At 49.2% G+C, this 16,748-nt stretch overlaps 1 protein-coding gene across 2 annotated transcripts in view; it reads left to right on the top strand.

The window, feature by feature from the left end:
* vipr1b (vasoactive intestinal peptide receptor 1b) overlaps positions 1-15,875 on the top strand; it is a 351,937-nt gene extending 336,062 nt beyond the window's left edge. Inside the window, exons 12-13 of one of the 2 annotated variants that reach the window (XM_055928148.1) lie at positions 1,164-1,205; positions 9,503-15,875. In XM_055928148.1, coding sequence (XP_055784123.1) covers positions 1,164-1,205; positions 9,503-9,703 — 243 coding nt within the window. In that variant the 3' untranslated portion in view covers positions 9,704-15,875. The remainder of the gene's footprint in view (positions 1-1,163; positions 1,206-9,502) is intronic. The other variant, XM_055928149.1, reaches the window with a different exon arrangement.
* The last annotated feature ends 873 nt before the right edge of the window (positions 15,876-16,748 follow it).

The raw sequence follows: 16,748 nt of genomic DNA, 5'->3' as shown, positions 1-16,748 counted from the left end.
CTACCTGCCTCCCCTCCTCTAACCACTAGTCTACCTGCCTCCCCTCCTCTAACCACTAGGCTACCTGCCTCCCCTCCTCTAACCACTAGGCTACCTGCCTCCCCTCCTCTAACCACTAGGCTACCTTCCTCCCCTCCTCTAACCACTAGGCTACCTGCCTCCCCTCCTCTAACCACTAGGCTACCTGCCTCCCCTCCTCTAACCACTAGGCTACCTGCCTCCCCCCTCTAACCACTAGGCTACCTGCCTCCCCTCCTCTAACCACTAGGCTACCTGCCTCCCCTCCTCTAACCACTAGTCTACCTGCCTCCCCTCCTCTAACCACTAGGCTACCTGCCTCCCCTCCTCTAACCACTAGGCTACCTGCCTCCCCTCCTCTAACCACTAGGCTACCTGCCTCCCCCTCTAACCACTAGGCTACCTGCCTCCCCTCCTCTAACCACTAGGCTACCTGCCTCCCCTCCTCTAACCACTAGGCTACCTGCCTCCCCTCCTCTAACCACTAGGCTACCTGCCTCCCCTCCTCTAACCACTAGGCTACCTGCCTCCCCTCCTCTAACCACTAGGCTACCTGCCTCCCCTCCTCTAACCACTAGGCTACCTGCCTCCCCTCCTCTAACCACTAGGCTACCTGCCTCCCCTCCTCTGACCACTAGGCTACCTGCCTCCCCTCCTCTAACCACTAGGCTACCTGCCTCCCCTCCTCTAACCACTAGGCTACCTGCCTCCCCTCCTCTAACCACTAGGTTACCTGCCTCCCCTCCTCTAACCACTAGGCTACCTGCCTCCCCTCCTCTAACCACTAGGCTACCTGCCTCCCCTACACTCTAACCACTAGGCTACCTGCCTCCCCTCCTCTAACCACTAGGCCACCTTCCTCCCCTCCTCTAACCACTAGTCTACCTGCCTCCCCTCCTCTAACCACTAGGCTACCTGCCTCCCCTCCTCTAACCACTAGGCTACCTGCCTCCCCTCCTCTAACCACTAGGCTACCTGCCTCCCCTCCTCTAACCACTAGGCTACCTGCCTCCCCTCCTCTAACCACTAGTCTACCTGCCTTGTTATGAACAACAGGGTACACTGGGTTCATGTAACAGACTCTCCCCAGGGTCAGGGTGACTATAACAGACAGCTGATGCTCTTTCTGTTCTTCCTTTCCCCAGGGCTTTGTGGTTGCTGTTCTCTACTGCTTCTTAAACGGAGAGGTAAGAGCCACCTTGACGTTCACACACTCCTGTTATAAACACACTGCACCTGGTTAACACCCTGAGTTAACACCCTGAGTTAACACCCTGAGTTAACACCCTGAGTTAACACCCTGAGTTAACACCCTGAGTTAACACCCTGAGTTAACACCCTGAGTTAACACCCTGAGTTAACACCCTGAGTTAACATGAAGCAGAGTTAGGGTTAGGAGGGCAGTGTGTTTAAGGCCCAGTTTTTCAAGTGATCTATCTGGATTTCGCCTATTGGATACGATTGAATGCATAGAAATAGAACGTAAGTCAAAGATTTCTCAGTTATATTCATTCTATTTCTATGCATTATTGTCCTGTTTTGCGGTTGAGTGCTGAAAGGCCTACTTAAGCTGCAGCTGGCCCAGAACAGAGCAGCACGTCTTGCTCTTCATTGTAATCAGAGGACTGATATTAATACTATGCTGCCAGTCTCTCTTGGCTCAGAGTTGAGGAGAGACTGACTGCATCACTTCTTCTTTTTCTAAGAAACATTCATGTGTTCAAAATCCCAAATTGTTTCCATAGTCAACTTACACACAGCTCTGGCACACACACATTTATTCCACCAGACATGCCACCAGGGGTCTTTTCACAGTCCCCAAATCCAGAACAAATTCAAGAAAGTGTACAGTATTATATAGAACCATCATTACATGGAACTCCCATCTCATATTGCTCTGCGGTCTCCTCCTCTGCGGTCTCGTCCTCTGCGGTCTCGTCCTCTGCGATCTCCTCCTCTGCGGTATCCTCCTCTGCGATCTCCTCCTCTGCGGTCTCCTCCTCTGCGGTCTCCTCCTCTGCGATCTCCTCCTCTGCGGTCTCCTCCTCTGCGGTCTCCTCCTCTGCGGTCTCCTCCTCTGCGGTCTCCTCCTCTGCGATCTCCTCCTCTGCAGTCTCCTCCTCTGCAGTCTCCTCCTCTGCGATCTCGTCCTCTGCGATCTCGTCCTCTGCGGTCTCCTCCTCTGGTGTCTCTTCCTCTGCGGTCTCCTCCTCTGCGGTATCTTCCTCTGCGGTATCTTCCTCTGCGGTATCCTCCTCTGCGGTATCCTCCTCTGCGGTCTCCTCCTCTGCGGTCTCCTCCTCTGCGATCTCCTCCTCTGCGGTCTCCTCCTCTGCGGTCTCCTCCTCTGCGATCTCCTCCTCTGCGATCTCCTCCTCTGCGATCTCGTCCTCTGCGGTATCTTCCTCTGCGGTCTCCTCCTCTGCGGTCTCCTCCTCTGCGATCTCCTCCTCTGCGGTCTCCTCCTCTGGTGTCTCTTCCTCTGCGGTCTCCTCCTCTGCGGTCTCCTCCTCTGCGGTATCTTCCTCTGCGGTATCTTCCTCTGCGGTATCTTCCTCTGGTGTCTCTTCCTCTGCGGTCTCTTCCTCTGCGGTCTCTTCCTCTGGTGTCTCTTCCTCTGCGGTATCTTCCTCTGCGATCTCTTCCTCTGGTGTCTCTTCCTCTGCGGTCTCTTTCTCTGGTGTCTCTTCCTCTGCGGTCTCTTTTTCTGGTGTCTCTTCCTCTGCGGTATCTTCCTCTGCGGTATCTTCCTCTGGTGTCTCTTCCTCTGCGGTCTCTTCCTCTGCGGTCTCGTCCTCTGCGGTCTCGTCCTCTGCGGTCTCTTCCTCTGTGGTCTTGTCCTCTGCGGTCTCCTCCTCTGCGGTCTCCTCCTCTGCGGTCTCTTCCTCTGCGGTCTCCTCCTCTGCGGTCTCTTCCTCTCCGGTCTCTTCCTCTGTGGTCTTGTCCTCTGGGGTCTCCTCCTCTGCGGTCTCTTCCTCTGCGGTCTCCTCCTCTGGGGTCTCCTCCTCTGGGGTCTCCTCCTCTGCGGTCTCCTCCTCTGCGGTCTCCTCCTCTGCGGTCTCCTCCTCTGCGGTCTCCTCCTCTGCGGTATCTTCCTCTGCGGTATCTTCCTCTGCGGTATCTTCCTCTGCGGTATCTTCCTCTGCGGTCTCTTCCTCTGCGGTCTCTTCCTCTGGGGTCTCTTCCTCTGGGGTCTCTTCCTCTGCGGTCTCGTCCTCTGCAGTCTCCTCCTCTGGGGTCTCTTCCTCTGCGGTCTCGTCCTCTGCCGTCTCGTCCTCTGCCGTCTCGTCCTCTGCGGTCTCCTCCTCTGCGGTCTTGTCCTCTGCCGTCTCGTCCTCTGCGGTCTCCTCCTCTGCGGTATCTTCCTCTGCGATCTCTTCCTCTGCGGTCTAGAGACAATAGCCCAGTGTATTGCTGGGACAGATTAGAGACAATAGCCCAGTGTATTGCTGGGACAGATTAGAGACAATAGCCCAGTGTATTGTTGGGACAGATTAGAGACAATAGCCCAGTGTATTGCTGGGACAGATTAGAGACAATAGCCCAGTGTATTGCTGGGACAGATTAGATACAATAGCCCAGTGTAGACCTGGGACAGATTACAGCCAATAGCCCAGTGTATTGCTGGGACAGATTAGAGACAATAGCCCAGTGTATTGCTGGGACGGATTAGAGACAATAGCCCAGTGTATTGCTGGGACAGATTAGAGACAATAGCCCAGTGTATTGCTGGGACAGATTAGATACAATAGCCCAGTGTATTGCTGGGACAGATTAGAGACAATAGCCCAGTGTATTGCTGGGACAGATTAGAGACAATAGCCCAGTGTATTGCTGGGACAGATTAGAGACAATAGCCCAGTGTATTGCTGGGACAGATTAGAGACAATAGCCCAGTGTATTGCTGGGACAGATTAGAGACAATAGCCCAGTGTATTGCTGGGACAGATTAGAGACAATAGCCCAGTGTATTGTTGGGACAGATTCGAGACAATAGCCCAGTGTATTGCTGGGACAGATTGAGGACAATAGCCCAGTGTATTGCTTGGACAGATTAGAGACAATAGCCCAGTGTATTGCTGGGACAGATTAGAGACAATAGCCCAGTGTAGCGCTGGGACAGATTAGAGACAATAGCCCAGTGTATTGCTGGGACAGATTAGAGACAATAGCCCAGTGTAGCGCTGGGACAGATTAGAGACAATAGCCCAGTGTATTGCTGGGACAGATTAGAGCCAATAGACCAGTGTATTGCTGGGACAGATTAGAGCCAATAGACCAGTGTATTGCTGGGACAGATTAGAGCCAATAGACCAGTGTATTGCTGGGACAGATTAGAGACAATAGACCAGTGTATTGCTGGGACAGATTAGAGACAATAGCCCAGTGTATTGCTGGGACAGATTAGAGACAATAGCCCAGTGTATTGCTGGGACAGATTAGAGACAATAGCCCAGTGTAGCATTGGGACAGATTAGAGACAATAGCCCAGTGTATTGCTGGGACAGATTAGAGACAATAGCCCAGTGTATTGCTGGGACAGATTAGAGACAATAGCCCAGTGTATTGCTGGGACAGATTAGAGACAATAGCCCAGTGTATTGCTGGGACAGATTAGAGACAATAGCCCAGTGTATTGCTGGGACAGATTAGAGCCAATAGCCCAGTGTATTGCTGGGACAGATTAGAGACAATAGCCCAGTGTATTGCTGGGACAGATTAGAGACAATAGCCCAGTGTAGCGTTGGGACAGATTAGAGACAATAGCCCAGTGTAGCGTCGGGACAGATTAGAGACAATAGCCCAGTGTATTGCTGGGACAGATTAGAGACAATAGCCCAGTGTATTGCTGGGACAGATTAGAGACAATAGCCCAGTGTAGCGTCGGGACAGATTAGAGACAATAGCCCAGTGTATTGCTGGGACAGATTAGAGACAATAGCCCAGTGTAGCGTTGGGACAGATTAGAGACAATAGCCCAGTGTAGCATTGGGACAGATTAGAGACAATAGCCCAGTGTAGCATTGGGACAGATTAGAGACAATAGCCCAGTGTAGCATTGGGACAGATTAGAGACAATAGCCCAGTGTAGCATTGGGACAGATTAGAGACAATAGCCCAGTGTAGCGTTGGGACAGATTAGAGACAATAGCCCAGTGTAGCGCTGGGACAGATTAGAGACAATAGCCCAGTGTAGCGCTGGGACAGATTAGAGACAATAGCCCAGTGTATTGCTGGGACAGATTAGAGACAATAGCCCAGTGTAGCGCTGGGACAGATTAGAGACAATAGCCCAGTGTAGCGCTGGGACAGATTAGAGACAATAGCCCAGTGTATTGCTGGGACAGATTAGAGACAATAGCCCAGTGTATTGCTGGGACAGATTAGAGACAATAGCCCAGTGTATTGCTGGGACAGATTAGAGACAATAGCCCAGTGTATTGCTGGGACAGATTAGAGCCAATAGCCCAGTGTATTGCTGGGACAGATTAGAGACAATAGCCCAGTGTATTGCTGGGACAGATTAGAGACAATAGCCCAGTGTAGCGTTGGGACAGATTAGAGACAATAGCCCAGTGTAGCGTCGGGACAGATTAGAGACAATAGCCCAGTGTATTGCTGGGACAGATTAGAGACAATAGCCCAGTGTATTGCTGGGACAGATTAGAGACAATAGCCCAGTGTAGCGTCGGGACAGATTAGAGACAATAGCCCAGTGTATTGCTGGGACAGATTAGAGACAATAGCCCAGTGTAGCGTTGGGACAGATTAGAGACAATAGCCCAGTGTAGCATTGGGACAGATTAGAGACAATAGCCCAGTGTAGCATTGGGACAGATTAGAGACAATAGCCCAGTGTAGCATTGGGACAGATTAGAGACAATAGCCCAGTGTAGCATTGGGACAGATTAGAGACAATAGCCCAGTGTAGCGTTGGGACAGATTAGAGACAATAGCCCAGTGTAGCGCTGGGACAGATTAGAGACAATAGCCCAGTGTAGCGCTGGGACAGATTAGAGACAATAGCCCAGTGTATTGCTGGGACAGATTAGAGACAATAGCCCAGTGTAGCGCTGGGACAGATTAGAGACAATAGCCCAGTGTAGCGCTGGGACAGATTAGAGACAATAGCCCAGTGTATTGCTGGGACAGATTAGAGACAATAGCCCAGTGTATTGCTGGGACAGATTAGAGACAATAGCCCAGTGTATTGCTGGGACAGATTAGAGACAATAGCCCAGTGTATTGCTGGGACAGATTAGAGCCAATAGCCCAGTGTATTGCTGGGACAGATTAGAGACAATAGCCCAGTGTATTGCTGGGACAGATTAGAGACAATAGCCCAGTGTAGCGTTGGGACAGATTAGAGACAATAGCCCAGTGTAGCGTCGGGACAGATTAGAGACAATAGCCCAGTGTATTGCTGGGACAGATTAGAGACAATAGCCCAGTGTATTGCTGGGACAGATTAAAGACAATAGCCCAGTGTAGCGTCGAGACAGATTAGAGACAATAGCCCAGTGTATTCCTGGGACAGATTAGAGACAATAGCCCAGTGTAGCGTTGGGACAGATTAGAGACAATAGCCCAGTGTAGCATTGGGACAGATTAGAGACAATAGCCCAGTGTAGCATTGGGACAGATTAGAGACAATAGCCCAGTGTAGCATTGGGACAGATTAGAGACAATAGCCCAGTGTAGCATTGGGACAGATTAGAGACAATAGCCCAGTGTAGCATTGGGACAGATTAGAGACAATAGCCCAGTGTATTGCTGGGACAGATTAGAGACAATAGCCCAGTGTATTGCTGGGACAGATTAGAGACAATAGCCCAGTGTAGCATTGGGACAGATTAGAGACAATAGCCCAGTGTAGCATTGGGACAGATTAGAGACAATAGCCCAGTGTAGCATTGGGACAGATTAGAGACAATAGCCCAGTGTAGCATTGGGACAGATTAGAGACAATAGCCCAGTGTAGCATTGGGACAGATTAGAGACAATAGCCCAGTGTAGCATTGGGACAGATCCCCCACAGAGAGAGACTGTGCTGGGACAGATCCCCCACAGAGAGAGACTGTGCTGGGACAGATCCCCCACAGAGAGAGACTGTGCTGGGACAGATCATGATCACTGCTGATTGTTTGAGAAAGATTTAGTTTCAAGTTCATGTGCTTAAAGGGACAGTTTGCCTTTAACCTTTTACACTTAAAGGGACAGTTTGCCTCCCTTTAACCCTTTACACTTAAAGGGACAGTTTGCCTCCCTTTAACCCTTTACACTTAAAGGGACAGTTTGCCTCCCTTTAACCCTTTACACTTAAAGGGACAGTTTGCCTCCCTTTAACCCTTTACACTCGTTGCATTTGGCCTACATGGATAGGACTAAATTGAAAAAATGTCTTACAGAAGAAATATAAAAATCATGTGCATTACCACGGAAGCAATTGAAAGGAAACGGTTTGGAGATAAAAGGAAAAAGATTAGACCAAAGATGAGTACACAGCAGCTCACTTGACACAAGACTGATTTCAAACAAAAGTGCAAAACTGAAAGTGTGAACCACCGCATTTAACCATGGCAAGGTGACTGGGAATACAAACACCATGGCCGAATACAAACAGTGTAGTTATTCCCTCCGTAAGGCAATCAAACAGGCAAAACGTCGCTACAGAGACAAAGTAGAGTCGCAATTCAACGGCTCAGACAAGATGTGTGGGGCAGGTTCAACAGACAATCACGGATTATAAAGGGAAAACCAGCCACGTCGCGGAAACAGACGTCTTGTTTCCGGACAAGCTAAACACCTTCACCCGCTTTGAGGAGAACACAGTGCCACCAACGCTGCCTGCTCCAAAAGATCGTGGGCTCTCGTTCTCCGTGGCCAACGTGAGTAAGATGTTTAAGCGTGTTAACCCTCGCAAGGCTTCTGGCCCGACGGCATAACAAGCCGCGTCCTCAGAGCGCAGACCAGCTGGCTGGATGTTTATAGACACATTCAATCTCTCCCTATCCCAGTCTGTTGTCCCCCACTTGCTTCAAGATGTCAATAGCCCTGCATTGTTCCTGTACACAAGAAAGCAAAGGTAACTGAACTAAATGACTATCGCCCAGTAACACTCACTTCTGTCATCATGAAGTGCTTTGAGAGGCTAGTTAATATCACCTCTACCTTACCTGTCACCCTAGGCCGACTTCCATTTGCATACCGCCCCAATAGATCCACAGACGATGCAATCTCCAATGCACTGCACACTGCCCTGTCCCATCTGGACAAGAGGATGTCAGAATGCTGTTCATTGACTACAGCTCAGCCTTCAACACCACAGTACCCTCCAAACGCATCATTAAGCTGGAGGCCCTGGGTCTGAACCCCGCCCTGTGCACCTGGGTCCTGGACTTCCTGACTGGCCACCACCAGGTGGTGAAGGTAGGAAACAACACCTCCACTTCGCTGATCCTCAACACGGTGGCCCCACAAGGGTGCGTGCTCAGCCCCCTCATGTCCTCCCTGTTCACCCATGACTGCGTGGCCACGCACGCCTCCAACTCAATCATCAAATTTGCAGACGACACAACAATAGTCTCCAGATGTTAACCCCATAGAACATCTTTGGAGGGAGTTGAAAGTCCGTGTTGCCCAGCAACAGCCCCAAAACATCACTGCTCTAGAGGAGATCTGCATGGAGGAATGGGCCAAAATACCAGCAACAGTGTGTGAAAACCTTGTGAAGACTTACAGAAAACGTTTGACCTCTGTCATTGCCAACAAAGGGTATTTTCCACCATCATTTGCAAAATAAATTCATTAAAAATCCTACAATGTGATTTTCTGGAGAAAAAAAATCTCATTTTGTCTGCCATAGTTGAAGTGTACCTATGGTGACAATTACAGGCCGCTCTCATCTTTTTAAGTGGGAGAACTTGCACAATTGGTGGCTGACTAAATACTTTTTTGCTCCACTGTAATTATGGTCAGATTTGCCAAATGGAGGGCGAGGGAGAGCTTTGTTTGTGTCTCTGTGTGTGGAGTAAAGGTGGTCTAGAGTTGTTTTCCTCTGGTTGCACATTTAACATGCTGGTAGTAATGAGGTAAAACGGATTTGAGTTTCCTTGCATTTAAGTCCCCGGCCACTAGGAGCGCTGCCTTTGGATGAGAATGTTAATGTTTACTTATGGCCGTACACAGCTCATTGAGAGTGGTCTTAGTGCCAGCATCGGTCTGTGGTGGTAAACAGCTACGAGAAATACAAATGAAAACTCTCTAGGTAAATAGTGTGGTCTACAGCTTATCATGAGATACTTAATAAATACTACTGACAGCGATCTCTTATCTCCTCGCCTCCTTCTCCTCTCATTCAATATATCCTCTTCCTCCTCTCTCCCCCTCTTTCCTCCTCCTCCCCCTCTAACCTCCTCTCCCCCTCCTTGTCTCTCCCTTCCCTCTTCCCCTCCCCCTCTCCTCTCCTCTCCTCCTCCCCCAGGTGCAGTCTGAGATGAAGAGGAAGTGGAGGCGGTGGAACCTGCAGCACTACATGGGTTCTGACACCAGTAAGCAGCAGCACCCCTCTACGAGAAACAGTAACAGCAACAACTACTCCACTCAGATCTCAATGTTGAGCAGCTGCAGCCCAAAGACACGCCGCGCATCCTCCTCCTGCCAGGACGCCTCCTCAATGATCTGACCACACACACACACACACACACACACACACACACACACACACACACACACACACACACACACACACACACACACACACACACACACACACACACACACACACACAGACACACACACACACACACACACACACACACACACACACAGACACGCACACGCACGCACATACACACACACACACACACACACACACACACACACACACACACACACAGACATAGATACTCACACATACAAAGATACACACACATACATAGATACACACACATACATAGACACACACAGAAAGAGAGAGAGACACACACACACACACATACACGCACACATACAGAGACATACACACACATAGATACTCACACATACAAAGATACACACACATACATAGATACACACACATACAAAGATACACACACACACATAGATACACACACACACACACACACACACATAGATACACACATAGATATAGACACACATAGACACATAGACACACACACACACATACACACATACACACACACACACACACACACACACATAGACACACACACACACACACACACACACACACACACACACACACACACACACACACACACACACACACACACACACACACACACACACACACACACACAGACACACACACACACACACACACACACACACACAGACACACACACACACACACACACACACACACACATAGACACACACACACACACACACACACACATTGCACCTGGGAGCATTGGAACACTGGAGAAACACCTGGGAGCCTGGGAGCATTACGTACAACATAGTGAGAACCATACATTGTTATGTCCTGCTGGTTCTTACCTGGTTCTTGGGCAGGGCAGAGCCCAAGACAGGACAGAGCCCAGGACAGGACAGAGCCCAGAACAGGACAGAGCCCAGAACAGGACAGAGCCCAAAACAGGACAGAGCCCAAGACAGGACAGAGCCCAGAACAGGACAGAGCCCAGAACAGGACAGAGCCCAAGACAGGACAGAGCCCAAGACAGGACAGAGCCCAGAACAGGACAGAGCCCAAGACAGGACAGAGCCCAGAACAGGACAGAGCCCAAGACAGGACAGAACCCAAGACAGGACAGGACAGAGCCCAAGACAGGACAGAGCAGAGTCCAAGACAGGACAGAGCCCAGGACAGGACAGAGCCCAGAACAGGACAGAGCCCAGAACAGGACAGAGCCCAGAACAGGACAGAGCCTAGGGAAGGGCATAGCCCAAGACAGGACAGAGCCCAGAACAGGACAGAGCCTAAGACAGGGCAGGACAGAGCCCAGAACAGGAACAGCTGAGAACAATAGAGGACAGGACAGTGCTAGGTCTTGCTGGTTCCTACTTGTTTCCTGTTTCCTGGTTCCTGTTCCTGAGTGGAAGACATTATGAGGACAACAGGACAGGAGCCAAGGACAGGACAGAGCCCAGACAGGACAGAGTCCAAGACAGGACAGAGCCCAGAACAGGACAGAGCCCAAGACAGGACAGAGCCCAGAACAGGACAGTGCCCAAGACAGGACAGAGCCCAGAACAGGACAGAGCCCAAGACAGGACAGAGCCCAGAACAGGACAGAGCCCAAGACAGGACAGAACCCAAGACAGGACAGGACAGAGCCCAAGACAGGACAGAGCCCAGAACAGGACAGAGCCCAGAACAGGACAGAGCCCAGAACAGGACAGAGCCCAAGACAGGACAGAGCCCAGAACAGGACAGAGCCCAGAACAGGACAGAGCCTAAGACAGGGACAGCTGAGAACAATAGAGGACAGGACAGTGCAGAGCCCAGGGCAGGGACAGCTGAGAACAATAGAGGACAGGACAGTGCTAGGTCTTGCTGGTTCCTACTTGCTTCCTGTTTCCTTTCCTGTTCCTGAGTGGAGGACATTATGAGGACAACAGGACAGGAGCCAAGGACAAGACAGAGCCCAGACAGGACAGCCCAGGACAGGACAGGAAAGGACAGAACAGCTTGGCACTGGACAGGGACAGGGGAGGATAGGAAGGACAGGGACAGGGGAGGATAGGACAGAACAGCTTGGCACTGGACAGGGACAGGGGAGGATAGGAAGGACTGGGACAGCTTGGTACTGGACAGGGACAGGGGAAGAAGGACAGAACAGCTTGGTACTGGACAGGGACAGGGGAGGAAGGACAGAACAGCTTGGCACTGGACAGGGACAGGGGAGGAAGGACAGAACAGCTTGGCACTGGACAGGGACAGGGGCGGATAGGACAGAACAGGGACAGGGGAGGATAGGAAGGACAGGGACAGGGGAGGATAGGACAGAACAGCTTGGCACTGGACAGGGACAGGGGAGGATAGGACAGAACAGCTTGGTACTGGACAGGGACAGGGGAGGTAATAGGAAGGACAGCTTGGTACTGGACAGGGACAGGGGAAGAAGGACAGAACAGCTTGGTACTGGACAGGGACAGGGGAGGAAGGACAGAACAGCTTGGTACTGGACAGGGACAGGGGAGGAAGGACAGAACAGCTTGGCACTGGACAGGGACAGGGGAGGATAGGACAGAACAGCTTGGTACTGGACAGGGACAGGGGAGGTAATAGGAAGGACAGCTTGGTACTGGACAGGGACAGGGGCGGATAGGACAGAACAGCTTGGTACTGGACAGGGACAGGGGAGGATAGGAAGGACAGGGACAGGGGAGGATAGGAAGGACAGGGACAGGGGAGGATAGGAAGGACAGAACAGCTTGGCACTGGACAGGGACAGGGGAGGATAGGAAGGACAGAACAGCTTGGCACTGGACAGGGACAGGGGAGGATAGGAAGGACAGGGACAGGGGAGGATAGGAAGGACAGGGACAGGGGAGGATAGGAAGGACAGGGACAGGGGAGGATAGGAAGGACAGGGACAGGGGAAGATAGGAAGGACAGGGACAGGGGAGGATCAGGGGAGGATAGGACAGAACAGCTTGGTACTGGACAGGGACAGGGGAGGATAGGAAGGACAGGGACAGCTTGGTACTGGACAGGGACAGGGGAGGATAGGAAGGACAGAGCAGCTTGGTACTGGACAGAGACAGGGGAGGATAGGAAGGACAGGGACAGGGGAGGATAGGACGGGAAGGGAAACAGCCTCAGGGTAGCACCTGTCCAGAAGAATTTGAATCTGTGAAAAATCCATTTTAAACTTTTATAATCCATGATGCTTTACCAAACATTACAGCTGCTGACTGGAATATGAAGTCAAATCACTCTCCCTCTCCCTCGCTCCCCCTCTCCCTCACTCCCACTCTCCCATTCTCCCCCTCTCCCTCACCCCCCCTCTCCCTCACTCCCCCTCTCCCTTTCTCCCCCTCTTCCTCACGATCACTCTCCCTTTCTCCCACTCTCCCTTGCTCCCCCTCTCCCTCACGATCACTCTCCCTCACTCCCACTCTCCCTCTCCCTCACTGCCACTCTCACCCCCTCTCCCTCACTGCCACTCTCCCCCTCTCCCTCACTCCCCCTCTCCCTCACTGCCACTCTCCCTCTCCCTTGCTACCACTCTCCCCCTCTCCCTGACTACCACTCTCCCTCTCCCTCACTACCACTCTCCTACTCTCCCTCACTACCACTCTCCCTCACTACCACTCTCCCCTCTCCCTCACTACAACTCTCCCTCACTACCACTCTCCCCCTCTCCCTCACTACCACTCTCCCCCTTTCCCTCACGTCCACTCTCCCCCTCTCCCCCACTACTACTCTCCCTCTCTCCACCTCTCCATCCCACTCTCCCTCACTACTACTCTCCCCCACTACCCCTCTTCCTCACTACCACTCTCCCCCTCTTCCTCACTACCGTTCTCCCTCACTCCCCCTCTCCCTCACTACCCCTCTCCCTCACACCACTCTCCCTCACTACCACTCTCCCCTCCCCCTCACTACCACTCTGATTTAGCTAGCTGTCAGTGTTAGTGTTAGCTAGTATAGCTAGCTGTTAGTGTTAGTTTTAGCTGATGTAGATAGTTGTTAGTGTTAGTGTTAGCTAGTATAGTTAGCTGTTAGGGTTAGTGTTAGCTGATATAGCTAGCTGTCAGTGTTAGTGTTAGCTAGTATAGCTAGCTGTTAGTGTTAGTTTTAGCTGATGTAGATAGTTGTTATGGTTAGTGTTAGTTAGTATAGCTAGCTGTTAGGGTTAGTGTTAGTTAGTATAGCTAGCTGTTAGGGTTAGTGTTAGCTAGTATAGATAGTTGTTATGGTTAGTGTTAGCTGATATGGCTAGCTGTCAGTGTTAGTGTTAGCTAGTATAGCTAGCTGATAGAGTTAGTGTTAGCTGATGTAGATAGTTGTTATGGTTAGTGTTAGCTTGTATAGCTAGCTGTTAGTGTTAGTTTTAGCTGATGTAGATAGTTGTTAGTGTTAGTGTTAGCTAGTATAGTTAGCTGTTAGGGTTAGTGTTAGCTGATATAGCTAGCTGTCAGTGTTAGTGTTAGCTAGTATAGCTAGCTGTTAGTGTTAGTTTTAGCTGATGTAGATAGTTGTTATGGTTAGTGTTAGTTAGTATAGCTAGCTGTTAGGGTTAGTGTTAGTTAGTATAGCTAGCTGTTAGGGTTAGTGTTAGCTAGTATAGATAGTTGTTATGGTTAGTGTTAGCTGATATGGCTAGCTGTCAGTGTTAGTGTTAGCTAGTATAGCTAGCTGATAGAGTTAGTGTTAGCTGATGTAGATAGTTGTTATGGTTAGTGTTAGCTTGTATAGCTAGCTGTTAGTGTTAGTTTTAGCTGATGTAGATAGTTGTTATGGTTAGTGTTAGCTAGTATAGATAGCTGTTAGGGTTAGTGTTAGCTGATATAGCTAGCTGTCAGTGTTAGTGTTAGCTAGTATAGCTAGCTGTCCGGGTTAGCTGATATACCTAGCTGTTAGGGTTAGGGTTAGCTGGTATAGCTAGCTGTTAGGGTTAGTGTTAGCTGATATAGCTAGCTGTTAGGGTTAGGGTTAGCTGATATACCTAGCTGTTAGGGTTAGGGTTAGTTGATATAGCTAGCTGTTAGGGTTAGGGTTAGCTGATATACCTAGCTGTTTGGGTTAGGGTTAGCTGGTATAGCTAGCTGTTAGTGTTAGTTGGTCTAGTTAGCTGTTAGGGTTAATGTTAGCTGCTATAGCTAGCTGTTAGTGTTCGCTAGTATATCTAGCTGTTAGGGTTAGCTGATATAGCTAGCTGTTAGTGTTAGCTGATATTGCTAGCTGTTAGGGTTAGCTGATATTGCTAGCTGTTAGGGTTAGCTGATATTGCTAGCTGTTAGGGTTAGCTGATATTGCTAGCTGTTAGGGTTAGCTGGTATTGCTAGCTCTTAGTGTTAGGGTTCGCTGGTGGAGCTGGCTACATTTTAATAAAAGCTTGATGAAGTTTTTACATTCCTATGTGAATATTTATATTCATTTGAAACGTTTAACATTTTGATGATGATGCTGAAAAACGATTGAAGCCTCAAATCTCTGTCCCTCATCTCTGTGTGTGTGTGTGTGTTTGTGTGTGTGTGTTTGCAGTCTTTTTAGTGTATCTGTGTATCTGCAGCTGTGTATCTGCCAAAGTACCTCTTATACGTTCTCATAATCAACAATGTACTATACTGTGCTCAAACTGATGATATTTGAACAAAGTGTTTAATTGATCATTTATTTCCAGTTATTGCTGGCATGGTCATTATGAATTATGTGAAATAATATTGTAAACAGTCCAATAAGACACAGAGGTAACAACTATTTTAATCGTAAAGTAATTTTTCCAGTATAAAACCTGTCTATTCACTTGTGTTTATAAAAAGTACATACATACATGTTGCTAGAGAACTGGATGTTGTTGAACTGAATACTATGATTTCATATCGTCTTTTTGAAATGGATTCTGTTGAGTGCATAATGCCTGCAGCACGAGTAACATAATGAACCAGTATGTAAAAGCACCATAACATGCTACATGTTACTCACTAGGACTACACGTCAACAACAAGTTGTTATTAGCTTGTTGTGTTGATGTTAACAAACAAAACCACTCTTTACTTTTGATATGCTGTCCTTTTCATTTCCATGTACATATAGATGGGAAATAGTTTGTTATATTGGCAGAAAACTGGATTTTCCGTGAAGGTTTTAAAGTGTTCACCACTCAAACCATTGCAAATAAAATATTTAAAGAACCATGTAGGCCTTGGTTGTGTGACTGTTGTTAGGAAATTTTAGTTTTTAAGATGTATTTAGACAACACGTTCACATAATTACACTCCATACCCACTAGGGTTGGATATTTAGCTATACTCTCAGGGATACTCTGAGGCAATTTCCTGGTTGGAATTGATAAAAGGAAGGGCGTGGCTAGCCCTCATTAGGTTTGGGACTTCTGGGTGCCATGTGGTGGAGAGAGAGAGAGAAATGGTTGTTGGTGTGCAGGTAGCCTAGCGGTTAAGAGCGTTGGGCCAGTAACCTTGAGCAACGGTACATCGATTGCTCCTGTAAATCGCTCTGGATAAGACAACTGAATGACCAAACAACACTGGAGCTGGCTAGGGTTAGATGATCTGGCTCAGATGGTCAGAGGTCAGAGGTCAAAGCTGGAGAAGTTTTTTAAGCTCCCTCGGGGTGTTCTGTTAACAGGTAAAGGACCCGTAAAGCAGAGTAAAGTTTATATCAGACTATGGCTGGATTAGACTGGGTAAAGTTCAGCTGTGTATATTTTGCCACAGACTCAAAGCTGCGCTGTCCTACATTGATCGTAGAGATTTGAGGTTCTGATGTAAATGTTTCTCCCCTTAATTTAACACCGATTAACACAGACCAGAGTTATAGTAGTGGTAGTATTTTCAGTGTAAGGACAGACGCTGGGAGACGAGAAGCCAGTACAGGGAGTGAATATTTAATAAATAACGGACATGAAACAAAACAAGGACAGGGGAACAAAACATAATTTCAAACACGGGGAAGAAACTGAGGAAGTGACAGATATAGGGTAGGCAATTAAGTTAATAGAGTCCATGTGAGTCCCATGAAGTGCTGATGTGCATAACGATGGTGAAAGGTG

This window comes from Salvelinus fontinalis, chromosome 7, assembly GCF_029448725.1.
Source record: "Salvelinus fontinalis isolate EN_2023a chromosome 7, ASM2944872v1, whole genome shotgun sequence".
NCBI lineage: Eukaryota > Metazoa > Chordata > Actinopteri > Salmoniformes > Salmonidae > Salvelinus > Salvelinus fontinalis.
The sequence above is the reverse complement of the archived record's forward strand: the minus strand, read 5'-3'. Positions and strand labels throughout refer to the sequence as shown.